The 14,547-nt window shown below is 47.3% G+C and overlaps 1 protein-coding gene across 3 annotated transcripts; it reads left to right on the forward strand.

Moving 5' to 3' along the window:
* Window positions 1-3,541: 3,541 nt before the first annotated feature.
* MARCKS (myristoylated alanine rich protein kinase C substrate) lies at window positions 3,542-7,312 on the forward strand. 3 transcript variants are annotated; one of them, XM_063389837.1, is made up of 3 exons: window positions 3,542-3,758; window positions 4,052-4,172; window positions 5,281-7,312. In XM_063389837.1, exons 2-3 carry the CDS (start codon window positions 4,074-4,076, stop codon window positions 6,028-6,030), a joined length of 849 nt encoding a protein of 282 aa, XP_063245907.1. In that variant the 5' UTR covers window positions 3,542-3,758; window positions 4,052-4,073; the 3' UTR covers window positions 6,031-7,312. The 3 variants fall into 3 exon arrangements, with proteins under 3 accessions (XP_063245907.1, XP_063245906.1, XP_063245905.1); XM_063389836.1 differs by having other exon boundaries at window positions 3,546-3,758; window positions 4,000-4,172; XM_063389835.1 differs by lacking the exon at window positions 3,542-3,758 and having other exon boundaries at window positions 3,807-4,172.
* Window positions 7,313-14,547: the final 7,235 nt, after the last annotated feature.

The raw sequence follows: 14,547 nt of genomic DNA on the forward strand, positions 1-14,547 counted from the left end.
ATACCATGCTTATACCTGGCTAGCTTGGCAGAAAGGTTTGTGTTTATGCCCAATCAAAGTTGTGGCTGCAAGGCACAGATTTATTATTAATGATCATGAGGCACAGCCAAGAATCAGTAACACTGTCAGCTGTGAGGTTAATTTGCTGGGCAGCACTATACAAAGCATTTTAACATTCCACACCTCAGTCTTCCACCTTCCCAAAAGGTTGAGGGTGAAAATAGCTCAGTAAAATTGTGCTGACAGGAGACACTTCTTGGAAATTCTGCAAAAAGACAACTTCATCTAGGGGGTGCAACATACTATTAGAAATCAGGAAATTGCAGTGACAGAGCCCTTAAACCTTTGGAGGAGCAAGGGGAGGCAAATCCTGCTGCTCCCCCAAGAACAGCTCCCCAGCCTTGTCTCTTCTTCATTCTGGGGCTCCATAGAGCTATCTCTCAGTCGTGTTTGCCATGTTCTTAAAAATAACCACTACAGATGACACGGGGGGAATATGTTTTTTTGCTGACACAGCTATTGTGGTAAAAGCCTTAACACAAATTCCAACTAAGAATATTCAGTTCTGTGCAAATACACTTGACATCAGTACCGTTTTTTCAGACACAATCTCCAACACCTTATACACAAGCAACTTTACACTCCTACATCATTGCTCCTGCCACAGAAAATCTATGACAGCTTTTTATGTGGAAGGCACACTAGAAAAGTGGTATTCTCATCTTCGTAACAGATTAGTCTTGTTACAAAACACTAATGAGGTCTTTCTGTCTGTCTGTCTGTCTGTCTTTCCCTTTTCCCTCTCCCTGCCTCTTGGAAGGAGATTAAAAGACCAGGAACTCGGGTAAAGTACAAGTTTAAGAGAAATCTCCCCTCCAGTATATCTGCTTGGTGCATAAAGGTGTGGTGTGACAAGGAGCAGCCTGGTAGCTGATGGGCTCAAGAGGTCATTCGAGGGGTTAAATCTTCTATTTACACCTCGTGGTCAAGGGTTTGGGTTAGAGATAGCTGTCCGGGTTTTAATTGCACTGGCACTGAGAGAGGGACCATACAAATATCCCAGATTTCTTGCTTGTCCAAAGACTCTACAGAAGAACTTGTGGAACTAAGTATGTAGAGTAAGATTAGTCAAGGCTTAGTCTTTTTTACTTTCTCTTTTTCTTTTCAAGTTGTAAAACACTGAAATGGTTGAAAAACATATCAAAAGCATAATGCAAAGCACACCGTCTAAACTCCAAGTCACTATGAGAAATTTTTCAGTCACACTACCCTGAAATTCAGAGGTAGCTATGGTGGAAAGTAGAAATGCATATGCCCGTGCCGGTGAAATTGCATATACCCGTTCAGGATGGACAGGTGCCTTTTGATACTGATTGCGATGCCCGGTCATGGTCTTCCAGCAGGTCTTCTTAGGTCATCTGTTACATCAACCAGTCTAAAAAGATAAAAACCCAAACCACCACCAACAAAACCACGATTTCCTTAATATCCAGGTTAAGAGGAGCAGACAAAACACGACGCGTGCAGCTGAGGAGCGGACGAGGATCCCGAAGAAGGAAGCTGTCCGGCTGGCCGTGCCCCACGGTTGCGGTGCCGTCACGCCGTAAGGTGAGCCCTCCGCAGCTCTCTCCATCCCTTCTGCCGCCGGTGCCCGCTGCCGCACACCGCTCCACCAGCCCGCCCGGGGGAGGCGGCAGCGGCGGATCCCCGGAGAGCGGCTCCCGCCACCGCGGCCCCCGGGAGCTGCCGCCGCGGCGCCCTCGGCCACGACCCCGGCCCCACCCGGCCCCGCCGAGCCCAGCCCAGCCCCGCAGCAGCGGGGCCGGCGGCCGCAGGTGACGCCGGGGCGGGCAGAGCCGCTCCCGCCCCGCTCCGCTCCCGATCCCACCACGGAGGCCCCGCCGCCCCCCGCCGTCGCCAGGGAAACCGCCCGGCGGCGCGGCTCCGCCGAGGGAGCCTCGGGGTGCGGCGGCGGCACCCCCGGCCCCCCGCCCTGCCGTGGGCGGTCACCCCGGCAGGGCCGGCGGCCGCCCTCCCGCCGGCCCCGGGGCTACGGGCGCTGCCGGTGCGGGGCGCACGGGTGGGCGCGGGGGCTGCCCCCGGGGAGCGGGACGCTGCTGCGCCGTGCTCGGCGGGGCGGGCGGCGGCGGCCGAGACAAAGGGAGCGGCGGCAGCGGCAGCCGAGGGGCTGTGCGTGAAATGCGGCGGGAGGGAGGGAGAGGCTCTATCCCCCTGCCTCGGTAAAAAGCACCAGCCAAATGCCCCTTCTTGCCCCCCGAGAAACGAAATATTCCCCTGGAGCGGTTGAAAGCAGCCGGCTGCCCTCGCCGGAGTTACCGAGAGGCGGCTCTCGGGGTCCGCACGAAGCCCACCGATGCCGCCAGCCCCGGCAACCCGCGGGGAGAGGGAGGTGGGCGGCTGAGCCGAGCCTCCCCGCTCCGCAGCCCCTCATTATTGGAATCATTTTAACATCCTTGTTTATAAACAAGAGGCGTTCGGAGGAGATTACCCGACTATGGGAAACGATCGTTCTGACGCTCGTTTCTGCTCCTTAAAAGGGGATGGGGGTGCCAGGGTGGGGGAGGTCTAGGCCAGCCTTCCCCGCATCGCAGCACGGAGGGAAGGGAGGGAGGGAGCCGGCCGGCTCTCCGCACACGCTGCCCCCTCCCCCGAGAAAGGAAATCACTCGGCACCGTGATATTTCGCCCACCCCAGCGCTGATAAGCGCTCCAGATCACTGTTAATTCGCGTGCATTAGTTTCGGGTTACATCTTATTCGAGGGTTTAAATTCAACGTAAATACACACTCGGAGCTGAGGTTTGGGAAAGCGCGAATGTTTCCCTGATAACGTCGCTTCGCCCACTACTCGAGTGCATGGAAACGTAATCGTGAAGTGGGTCACCGTCTCAGAAAATACTTTAAAAACACAAATCAGGAATAATCAGACAGCAGAATTTAATTAGAGCCGCAGGCTAATCACAAAATATTTTATTCCAAGCCAATATCGCGATGGGGGAGGGGTCCGTTTCTGCTCCGGCAGCGGCTCCTGCTGCCGCTGCTTTAGCGTTTGCAACATCTGGCCTACAGACCTACTAATTTCGACTCGTGTTTTCGTTCGGCGAAACCCGATCTACGTGGTTCAAATACCTTCCAAATTGGGGGCGATTTAACAATCGCGACCAATTAAACACGAAAAAAAAAAAAAAAAAAAAAGCAACCAAAAAACAAAGCGGGGGGGGCGGGGGGAGTAGCAAGCAGCAAATCCCCTCCTTCCCTCTCTCCTCCGCCCGGGGCTCGCACACGCTATCTGTTGCTCTCTCACGGCGGCAGCGGGCGGGGGCGTGCGGCGGGGCCGGGACGCTCTCACTCACACTCGCACTCGCACTCGCACTCACCCGCACGCCCCTCGCACCATTGTCCCTGCCCGCCCGCCCCGCTCGCTCTCGCCCTCGCTCCGGCTCGGGGTGTTTTGTTGGCGGCCGGCGCGGGGCCCGGCGCGCCCGCCCGCGCCGCGGCGGAGCGGAGCGGCACATTCATTATCGGCCGGGGGCCGATTTCAAACCGCTGCCATCGCGGCTCCATTGTTCGCCGGGCGGGCGGGCCCCGCCCCCCTTTGTGCGCGGCGGCCGCGATTGGCCGGCGCCGGGCGGAGCGCTGCCGTCACCGCTCGGGAAGCCCATTCATCTGTGCACTTGGGCGTTGGACTCCGCATCTTATTAGCAACCAGGGAGATTTCTCCATTTTCTCCTTGTCTACAGTACGGCTACAAATCTGGGATTTTTTATTACTTCTTTTTTACTAAACTTGGGCTCCTTTTTTTTTTTTTTTTTGCTCGACTTTTTCCTCCCTTTTTTTCCCCTCCCTCCTATGCTGCTGCTTTTTGATCTCTTCAACTTTAAATTTTTTAAAAGGAGTGCATTATAATCGGTTCTGTTCTCTCTTCTCTTTTTTTTCCCCTCTGGTGTGTGTGTGTGTTGCTGCTGCTGCTGGTCGCCCAGTATTTATACCAACCCAACGCTCTTTGTTTCCCCTCCTTTTGGATCTGTTGAGTTTCTTTGTTGAATAAGACAGCATGGGTGCCCAGTTCTCCAAGACCGCTGCAAAGGGCGAAGCCTCCGCCGAGAAACCTGGGGAAGCAGTGGCTGCATCTCCATCCAAGGCGAATGGACAGGTAAAAAACGAAAAGAAATTAAAAAAAAATATTAAATCTACTCGGTTTTTTAAGCCAACTTCGACGGACTCTCTTTCGCATCCTGTCTAATTCTTCTTCCTTTGATGCCCTAGTGGCACATTCAATGGAGAATAGGGTCGATCCTTTTATCTTTGCAACTCGAGGCAAAGGAATCATTTCTTTATTTTGGTTAAACGGGCTCGGCTTTGAATGATTCGTTCCTTTATCTTTCCTGCGCGGGGGCCGGGGGGGGAAGGGGCACGGTTCTTTTTTTTCTTTTCTTTTCTTTTTAAATCCCTCGTGTATTATGGTGGAGTGTCCCAGTGGCTCGTAAACGGAAGGCTCTTACACCGCTTGGCTTTTCTGCCCGCTTAACCTCCTCCCGAAGAGGCTCGGCGCCCCGCGCGGAACGCCTCTCGTGGCAGAGCCGGGTGGCCGTGCAGTGGCGGGGCCCGGAGCCGCCGGGCAGGGGCTCCGCGGGCAGCCCCCTCGGGCGGGAGCGCGGGCCGGGGGCCACGCCGCCCGCCCCGTCCGCGGCAGCCCCGCCGGGTGATCGGCAGCCGCGGGGCACGGCTTTGTCACCCACCCGCGCCCCCTCCCCACGCGTGAGCCGGTCTGGCCGTGCCGCCGCTGCCCCGGCGGCGCTGCGGGCAGATACCCCCCGCCGCCCCCGCAGCTGCCGCCCGGGGCAGCCAGCCGCGCTCCGGGCGCCTGAAAGATGCAAATGCGGCATGAGTGGGGGGGGGAGGGGGCCGGGGGAAGGCGGGGGCGCCTCGCCGCACCGCCCGGGCGCAGAGGGGCCGCGGCGGGCGGGGGGCCGGGGCCGGGCCGGGCGAGCTTTGTTCGCCTTCCCCGCCCCGCGCCGCCGCCGCGGCTTGGACGGGGCGCGCCGAGGGCGGGGAGCGCGGCGCGGCCGCCGCTGCGTGGAGCCGGAGCGCCCTCTGGCGGCCGCCGCGCGCTCCGGCCGCCGCTGGGGGCGCCCGGCCCGGCGAGAGCGCGGGGCTTCAACGGCGGGGAGCGGCGAGGCCAGGCCGGCGGGCGGGGAGGGCGGCGGCGGCGCCCCGAGAGCCCCCGGGCACCACCGGTAACGCTGGTCCCTGTCTTGCAGGAGAACGGCCACTTGAAGGTGAACGGCGACGCCTCCCCCGCCGCGGCGGAGGCGGGCAAGGAGGAGGTGCAGGCGAACGGCAGCGCACCCGCCGAGGAGACGGGCAAGGAGGAGGCGGCCTCGTCGGAGCCCGCCTCCGAGAAGGAGGCGGGAGAGGCGGAGAGCACCGAGCCGGCCTCCCCAGCGGAGGGGGAGTCCTCCCCCAAGACTGAGGAGGGCGCGACCCCCTCGTCCAGCAGCGAGACCCCGAAAAAAAAAAAGAAGCGCTTTTCCTTCAAGAAGTCCTTTAAGCTCAGCGGCTTCTCCTTCAAGAAGAACAAGAAGGAGGCCGGCGAGGGGGCCGAGGGCGAGGGCGGCGCCGCGGCGGCGGCGGAGGGCGGGAAGGAGGAGGCGGCGGCCCCCGAGGCGGCGGGCAGCGAGGAGGGCAAGGCGGCCGCCGAGGAGGCGTGCGCGGCCGGCAGCGCCGAGGCGGCCAAGGAGGAGGCGGGGGACTCGCAGGAGGCCAAATCGGACGAGGCCGCCCCCGAGAAGGCGGCGGGAGAAGAGGCCCCGGCATCGGCGGCGGCCGAGGAGCAGCAGCCGCCTCAGCAGGCAGCGGAGGGGAAGGCGGAGGAGGCGGCGGGCGCCGGCGCCGCCACGAGCGAGGCGGGCAGCGGCGAGCAGGAGGCGGCCCCCGCGGAGGAGCCGGCGCGGCAGGAGCCCCCCGCCGAGAGCAGTCCGGAGGGACCCGCCGCCGAGTCGGCGGAGTAGTAAGCGCCGCCGCCGCCCCTCGCCGACGGACTTTTCTTCCCCCCTGTTTGTTTTTGGAGTGGTGCCAGGTACTGGTCTCGGAGAACTTGTCTACAACCAGGGATTGATTTAAAAGATGTCTCGTTTCTTTTTTTTCTCTCCCCCCGCAGCTCCCATCTCAAATCGTTATGTGTTGCCGCCATTCCAACGGGCGGAGGGGGGCTCCCCTCCGTCTTCCTCTCCCATCCTCTATATTTTGGTTTTATCGGGGTTTTTTTTTCATCAGTATTAATGTTTTCTTTTGGTTGGTTCGGTTTTTTTTTTTTTCCGGATTTTTTTTAATTTTTTTGTTCATTAATTTTTTAATTTCATACTTTGCAACTCTCTTCATATTATAAAACTTTTGCCGATCGGTCTATGGACATGCCCATATATGAAGGAGATGGGTGGGTCAATAAGGGATATCAAATGAAGTGACAGGGGCCGCAGTGGGGAACTCGGGGCGCGCAGCCCTCGCCGGGAGCGCGCCCCGCCAGAAATGATGTAAGGGGTTAGTAGTCTTTTTTTTAAAAGAAAGTTATTACGATGTATTTTGTGAGGCAGATGTTCTATAAGGTTTACAACACTACAAGTCTTGATTAAGAAGGAAAGGAAAAAGGAAAAAAAAAATAAAAATCAATACCCAGATAAAGAGATCATAGTCTTAGGAATTCATTTAAACCATAGGAACTTTTCACTTATCTCATGTTAGCTGTATCAGTCAGTGATTAAGTAGAAATACAAGTTGTATAGGCTTTATTGTTTATTGCTGGTTTATGACCTTAATAAAGTGTAATTATGTATTACCAGCAGGGTGTTTTTAACTGTGACTATTGTATAAAAAAAACAAATCTTGATATCCAGAAGCACATGAAGTTTGCAACTCTTTCCACCCTGCCCATTTTTGTAAAACTGCAGTCATCTTGGACCTTTTAAACACAAATTTTAAACTCAACCAAGCTGTGATAAGTGGAATGGTTACTGTTTATACTGTGGTATGTTTTTGATTACAGCAGACAATGCTTTCTTTTCCAGTTGTCTTTGAAAATAAAGGAAAACTCTTCAGATGCAATGTTTTTTTTTTTTTTTTGTGTAGCATCTTGTCTATCATGTTTTTGTAAATACTGGAGAAGCTTTGACCAATTTGACTTAGAGATGGAATGTAACTTTGCTTACAAAAATTGCTATTAAACTCCTGCTTAAGGTGTTCTAATTTTCTGTGAGCACACTAAAAGCGAAAAATAAATGTGAATAAAATGTATAATTTGGTTGTCTTTCTTTTATGGATACTCTGGTAGCTTAAAGGGACCTAGCCAGTATTGCCTAAATTTGTACAGAAACAGTCATGTGTGCTGTTAGCACTAGCTTTGAAAAGTACCTTCCTGGATCTTGGACTCTGTAATACTGTGCATTTTACAGAGAAAGTGTGCAGTGCACCAGGTAATTTGTAGGCTTTTCTGGCTTTAAAAAGAAGACTGGAAGGCAGTCTGAGCATGTACATTGTATTATTCTCCTGTCCAGGCTCCATTTTGCTTTTAAGACCAGAGGTATCCAGCTTATAAGGATCTTGCCTCTTGAGGAAAATAAGATTTAATATGAATTGCTTAGGGTGGGGCACTGAAATTTTTATGCTGAGTTGCTTAAAAATTAAGCTCTTGAACAGATGTCCCACTTCGGTCTTGGTATGCTGGTCCTGCTTTGGTACCTTGATGATTGTCTTGAAAACTTTAGCCTGGAAGGAGAAGGGGGAAACTAACACTGCCATTCTACTTAAAGTCATTAAAAGCAATATTTTCTTTTTTTCCTCAAGTGCTATTCCCAAGTACAGGTGAGTTTCAAAACAGATTTCAAAATTTGTCAATTAAAAAAAAAATTACTTGGTGCTTGCGTCTAATTGTTAGGCTTTTTGGCTAATTTCCAACATATTGCTCAGGGCAATTATACCTTAATAAAACACTGAGTTCATGTAAGAAAAGCAGCAGTGGTGTTTGGAGGGTGGAAATTGATTCAAGAAAGTGTTGCTTCTAAGTTTATAGGAGAAAGTTTAGTGTTACACTTACTTGCTTCCACCATTTTCAGCAGAAACTCTTTGGAAGCAATTATGATTCATTTTATGAGAAAATGGCACGTTAGCACCTTGTTCCCTAAAGAACAAAGCCTAAACTGAATGAAGTATAGTAGATTTCCTGCTGAATGCATACTTCTTTTTGTTTTCTTTGGTGGTTTTTCTTTTTGGTTTTTGTTTTGTTTTGTTTTTTTGGTTTTTGATTCAGCTGTCTACCATTTTAACTTTGGCTTGTATGTACTCTAGTTGCCCTGGTATTTCTCTATAACTTTAGAAATGTATTGAAACTATGCTATAATTGCTGAGGGACAAAAATAAATGGATGTAAAACAAGATCCTCCACACCAGTGTCATTCTTGGAGTACATGTGTTTGAAGTCTAGTGCATAACTGCTTTGCTAAGGGGTTTTTATAACATGGCTGTAAAAACCTGTCTGAGACGCATAATGTCTTGGCCATAGAGTTAATGTCTCTTTTTAATAAATATATATATTTAAATCCAAGGATTCTTAAAAAGAAGTCTGAATTTCTTATTCTTTTTTCCTTTTTTATTTTTGTCAAACTGTATATGTACATATGAAGAAAATAATTGCTGGTAAAGTTCTTTTTCAGATTTTTCTTAACCTCTCAAGCTTTCATGGTTTTTTCCTCACTTTGTTGGTGGTTTCTGAAGCACTTCCTATGCCTGGAAGGGCAGAATTGCTCCTGCCACTGGCAGATGGATTTTTGGCTTGGGGCTTTGTCATCCTGTGGCTTGACTTGACTTGAAATATATTTCCAAGTCCTAGACTGGGAGAATTTCAAAAGTACATTTTAAGAACACCAGTTGCGTGGTCTGCTCTTCCTGTCCCAGCAGTTGGGTGAGATTTAATGATGCCAGTTTTCCACTGTGTGTTTTAAGAAGACAGAACTCAAGAAAAGGCCTGGAATCATGGAATGGAGGAATTTTAAACTGCTACCTCCTGCCAGAGAATTGTGCAGGAGCATCTTTCCTCCCTGGGTCTCCAAGGGACTGAGTACTCATTGCTGTGGAATTGTGGAATATCCTTTTTTATGTGCAAGAAAAATGAAGGGGCTGGGTGTTAGTGACTGGTCAGGTGGTTCATCTTACTAAGAAGGCTTTAGACCTTTTTTTTTTATTGCATTGCTTGCCTCAATGAAAATGCTAATTATAATAAGTGTTGTAACTTCAATGAATTATCTAACAGCATATGTGAATTTAAAATGTGTGATTTCCAACCAATTTTCCTATATTTTGGTTCTTTTTAAGCAAAACATTATTATTGCTATGAACAAGGTGATTTGGGTTGTGTTGAAACAATGTTATATTTTTAGGTAAAACTTACACTGGAATCTAATTTTGCCTGACTAGGGACTCTAGAGATTTACTTTTTTTTTAAAATTTACTTACACTGAGACTACAGTTCTCCTTGTTCAAGAATGTAACCTGCTTGTACAAAAGTGCTTGAGATCTCATGTCTATCTTGGTAGTATCTAAACTACATTTCAGACCTTCCAAATCAAGGTGTCTGACCTCAAGTACTTGAGTTTTGTATCTGGTCCTGATACTTACTAATGTGAAACTGTAGAGAGACTGCCTTCGGGCAAGGAAGCAAGGCAGGAAAAGGGAAAGGTGAGATGGGTGAGGGAAATGGAGTCCAGGCTTTGTCTTCTGCTGGAGTGCCATCACCTTCTTGCTTGTGTCCACAATCCCTTGATACAAGTAAAGTCTTGTATCAACTTCTGCAGTATCTAAAAACTCCTGTTGGTTGTATTAGATGCAAGCATTGCATATGTATTTTACTCCTTTATTATGATGTTGTCTATGTTTGAAGAATGTTTTCTGTTTTACAATACTGGTCGAAACAGCTAACTCTAGAACTTCACTGGCAGATGATCAGATAAAAGTCAAAGGTTTTAATCTGTTTTTATTGTTTGAGTTTTTCTAAGTTACAAGTCCTTAATTATTGCCTTAAAAAATTTAGAATAATACACATTCTAGTCTGAAACTGTAATGCTGGTTAATGGTTTCCTGCAAAGTTAGTCCTGTGAATCCAGTCTTTATGCTATTTGGTGTAGTGAAAGAGTAGTAAAAGGTCATCACTGGTAGTATTGGACTGGTTTCAGTGTGTTTGTTTTGAGAGACTGAGGTGAAATGTGTCTTTCATAATAATGTAGCTTAGTTGAAATCATCCTGATTCTAGCTTAGGACATTTTTTTTTACCATGCTCAGGTCACCGAGATAGAATAAAGCAGGTGTGGGAAATAGAAAAAGCAGAAAGCTTGGATAGCAGTGTGGATGTAAGGCTTAGAGTCAAAAAGATATTAGATTAAGGACACAGAACAATAAGACTGTGTTTTTGTGTTGTGTAGTTAGGCCTTAGCAAGTGGAAAAATATGTTAAGCAAGATAATAGAAAATTCTAATAATGAGACTTTGTACTTTGTTTATAGAAGAGTATAAAAAGTTGCTGAATAGCAAAAAATATGAAGCAAGCACCTATTGTTAGATATAAGCTATACATATAATTTTAATGATTGGTTTATGCAGATGTCTGTAAGCTCCTAACAATTTGCTATTGGTTAGAAAACTTCTGAAAGGCCTTGTAACAAAGAGAACTTCGGCTGCTGTTGGCAAGACGTGAGCTGTTGCCCACTTTCAATTGTCTCACCCTGTAATGAGGCTGATGTTGCAATAAAAGCTCGAGGAACGTCTCCCAACAGTCCCGTCCCGTTATTTGGAAAACCAGATCCAACAAGCAGGTCCGTTTTTCCTGAAGTAAGAAGCAAGTGGAAATGGTGCATTGTTTGTAACACGGTGTAGACGGTGGGGTGAATTTGTTCTCCTCGGATCACTGCCGGTGAGTGGGAGCTGTTGGCATTGCGATGAGTCCGGCAGGGCAGAGGCAGGCGGGCCGGGCAGCGTGGTGTCACAAGGATGAGGGAGCGTAAGGGCTGGTGCTACAGAGTGCAAGGTTACTGAAGGATGGGTACTGGCTCACCCTAGGGAGAGCCAGCGTGGTGGGCAGATTTTAATGCCTGTTGCTTGTTTGAGGATTGAGAAAGGGAAGACATAGCAGCGTGTTTCATGATGCGTTTACTGGGACAACTGTTGAGATTGCTCTGAGGTGGAAACATTGCCTACTGGGAAGATCAGAGGAGGGTTAGCAGTGGGATCAAAGTGGCAATTATGCCTAAACAGAAGGGTGACCAAAGTATTGCCCTGTGAATGAAGTACAGGGTTAGAAATATGTAAATTTGGGCTATATTGTTGAGTATACTTTTTATACAAAAGCAAGAGGTATTCTTTATACAAAAGAATTCAGATTCAGAATGCCCTGTTTTAAGGATGTCTATGATGTTACCTGGTGGACGTGGCATAAAGGTTAAGTTAAAGTTTTTAGAATGTTTTGGAATCTTGAGGATGGTTACAAGTATTATTTCCACATCTTTGCCCTCAGTCTTTGCTGCAGGAAGGCATGTATATCCAAAACAGGACTATCAAGGCACTAGGTGAAACAAGACATTAATATTTGTAACTAGAAAGACACAAGATATATGGAACAGTAGTTCTCAAAGACATGATGAATTTAGATAAAGTATCAAAGACATTATTCAATTAAAAAGAGGGGGAAGGGGTTTTTTGTGGAGGTGAGGGTTTTTTTATGTTTTTTTGTTGTTTTTTTTTTTACCTAACACAATTCTGATTTTAGAACTGCAAGTACAGGGAACTATTACTGGTGATGTATGCATTTTTGTCACCAAGTAGCAAATATTCCCGGAGTTAGGATTCTTAGGATAGTTCCTGTGGCCATGTATGTGATAACCTGAATGTTTTGAGCCAAGCAATGCCACCTTCTGGGATATTTTCCAGCACCACAGCTGATGCTGTTGGTAATAAAGTATTTGATAGTTGCTCTTAGCAGAGATCATAGTGACTAGAGATTTATTTTTAGATATAGTACAAACTAGACTCTTTCTCCTGAAGTTCACACCTTAGTTTTCAGGAAAAGAGAAGAATACCGATGGATCTGTTGGTTAGGTAACTTGTTCCTGCTGAGTAGCTCTAATACCTGCAAAAAATTCCTTTCTAGTCTATACTAGAGTAGTTATTTCTCTGAAGTTTGGTATGGAGAACCACCTGATTATTTAAAATTAAACTGATGACACAATAAGCCATGCTTACAAGGGTCACCTGCTGTTCAAAGGAAGCAAAACCTATTCATTCTCACTGGAAAAGAACCATTTCACACCAGTTAAGACCTGCATAGGCAGGGCTTTTACAAAGGGGACCAAGAGAAACAAAGAAATCGACCCCCAAGCTTTGGGAACTAAAGGAAGAAACTGCTTTTTCTAGCTCCCTGAAGCAAGGCTGTCATAGGTTTAAAGTACTCCCTTTCTATCTTTAAAAATATGTAATTTATTTATGAGAGACACCGTTTCCACTGGAGTGCAGATCTATGTTCCTTTCAAACACCACTAATGAAAACAAGCCCAATACTGATTGGTGAAGGTAACATTTTTCAGGAATGAATCATTAGGCCACTCACAAGTCCCACATTGCATTTTAGGAGTTTGTTAAAGCAAACTTAGCAGATATAGCTCAGAGGACTTATTTCCTCTGAGGAGACTGGGCAGCAAATATATCCCCCTTTGGCAATTAAACAAAATAACAAAAATCATGGACTGATACTCTGAACACAGGAAGGAACATGATATTTTTTATTTTTCCCTCAGTACTATTTTTGCATATCCTACATACGTTTTTGCTTTCTAATAAATATCCAGGAAGATAATTCAAAGCAGTGGAGTGAGAATAATTCCAAAATTTCTCTGAACTCTTTCTCCTGGATGTTTTTATACAAGTATATTTGAAAATTGTTATGATACTTTATTCTGTTGTTTAACAACTTTACCAGTTAATGTTCACATGGAGAATCAATGTCATACGTATGCTAAACTAGATAACTTCCCTTTTATGGATCTTGGTGACACTAGAATGAGGCCAAAATCAGTGCTTGCCAAAGTTTGTTAAGATATGCAACGAACTTATGAAATTCCCCCATAAATGTTGCTAATGATAAGAGAAATACATTTGATTCTTCTATGCAGCATCCACCTTGAATCCACAAGAAATGGTGTGCAGTAAAGGTACCAGAAAGTACTGTGTTTGCCTGAATTAAGAGGCTGAAGACCCACAGGACCATACTGGCAAAATGGACAGGAGCACTTGCATGTGTTACTGTTACAAATGACAAAAATGAAATGCTGCTGGAAACTTAGCCTCGTTGTTATATAGTGAGAGTTTATACCCTGGAGGTTCATCAGTCCTGGATTTTCCTTTGCCTCCATCACATGGAGTCGTTCTAGTGCTTAACAAGCCTGTACATGGAAGTGATGATGCAGAAGTGTATTTACAAGCTCCTCTGGATAAGTCATCAGAAAAGTTTTCTACTTTCAATGTACTTGGTCATTGTTGCTATCCGCTGAATGCTGTGTTAATGTGGTGAATTTTTTGCCTTTGTCCTGCTTGCACAGAAAATCATAATTTCAAGATCATGAAGTTTCTGCTGTTATTATAAATTGGGCTAAAAAGAAGAAAGAAGGGGAAAATACCTTTCAAGTGACGTTATAACAGGACAATCAACTTTAAAAAACAGAGAGATTCAAAAGCCAACTCTTTTCTATTTAAATCCCAGTGCAAATTTAATCTAACCTAATCTAGAGAGACTTTGGGGCCTTGACTTGCATCTTGTTGTTATTGCATACTTGTTATGACAGTCATTAGTTTAGTAATCTGTGTATATATAGAAGTAAAAGCAAACTTGTACTTCTGAAGTTTCCCTACTCCTAAATGCATCATGGCAGGTGTGCCAGGTTTAACTACTAAAGCAATTGCTGGAGAAACATTTTGTGAGGCTTTATCACAGAGATACAGAAGATGGAAGTGCTGAGCTGTTCCTGAGGCTTTTAGGACAAATAATACACTCTTCATCTTTTGTGACAAAGATAGAACGAGGACATTGGTAGTGGACGCTTCAGCGAAGCCGTACAGGTTTACAGCGAGACCGTAAGAGGGTGCTGAACACCAGACCTTCCCAGCAGCACTTGAGTGAAGCAACATATGTGTGAGAAATGCACCATTGGCAAGTGAAACGGGACATTTACAAACCTTCCATACCGCAGGCTTCCTTACCTGTGTATCTGCCATGTTAAGGGCAATCAAATTGCAGATGACAGTGACGTGGATAGCTGGGAAGGAATCCCACAGGAGGAGCGTGGCCGAGGGTGGCTTCTGAACAGCAGTGTAAACAAGGGTTCCTTTCTGTAAGACTACTACTACTAGGAAATATTTATACTGTGATACGTGCTCTAAAGACCAAGATTAAATATGAGTCTTGTTTGTGCCAGGCACTGTGTGTAAACATCTATGAGA

The sequence above is a fragment of the Prinia subflava genome, chromosome 2 (genome assembly GCF_021018805.1).
Source record: "Prinia subflava isolate CZ2003 ecotype Zambia chromosome 2, Cam_Psub_1.2, whole genome shotgun sequence".
NCBI lineage: Eukaryota > Metazoa > Chordata > Aves > Passeriformes > Cisticolidae > Prinia > Prinia subflava.

What these genes read in the sequence shown, in the direction of transcription:
- MARCKS (XM_063389837.1), top strand. Translation starts at nt 4,074, where the DNA reads ATGGGTGCCCAGTTCTCCAAGACCGCTGCAAAGGGCGAAGCCTCCGCC. An exon ending in CATCCAAGGCGAATGGACAG is followed by an intron (nt 4,173 to 5,280) that starts GTAAAAAACGAA and finishes CCTGTCTTGCAG; the next exon opens with GAGAACGGCCACTTGAAGGT.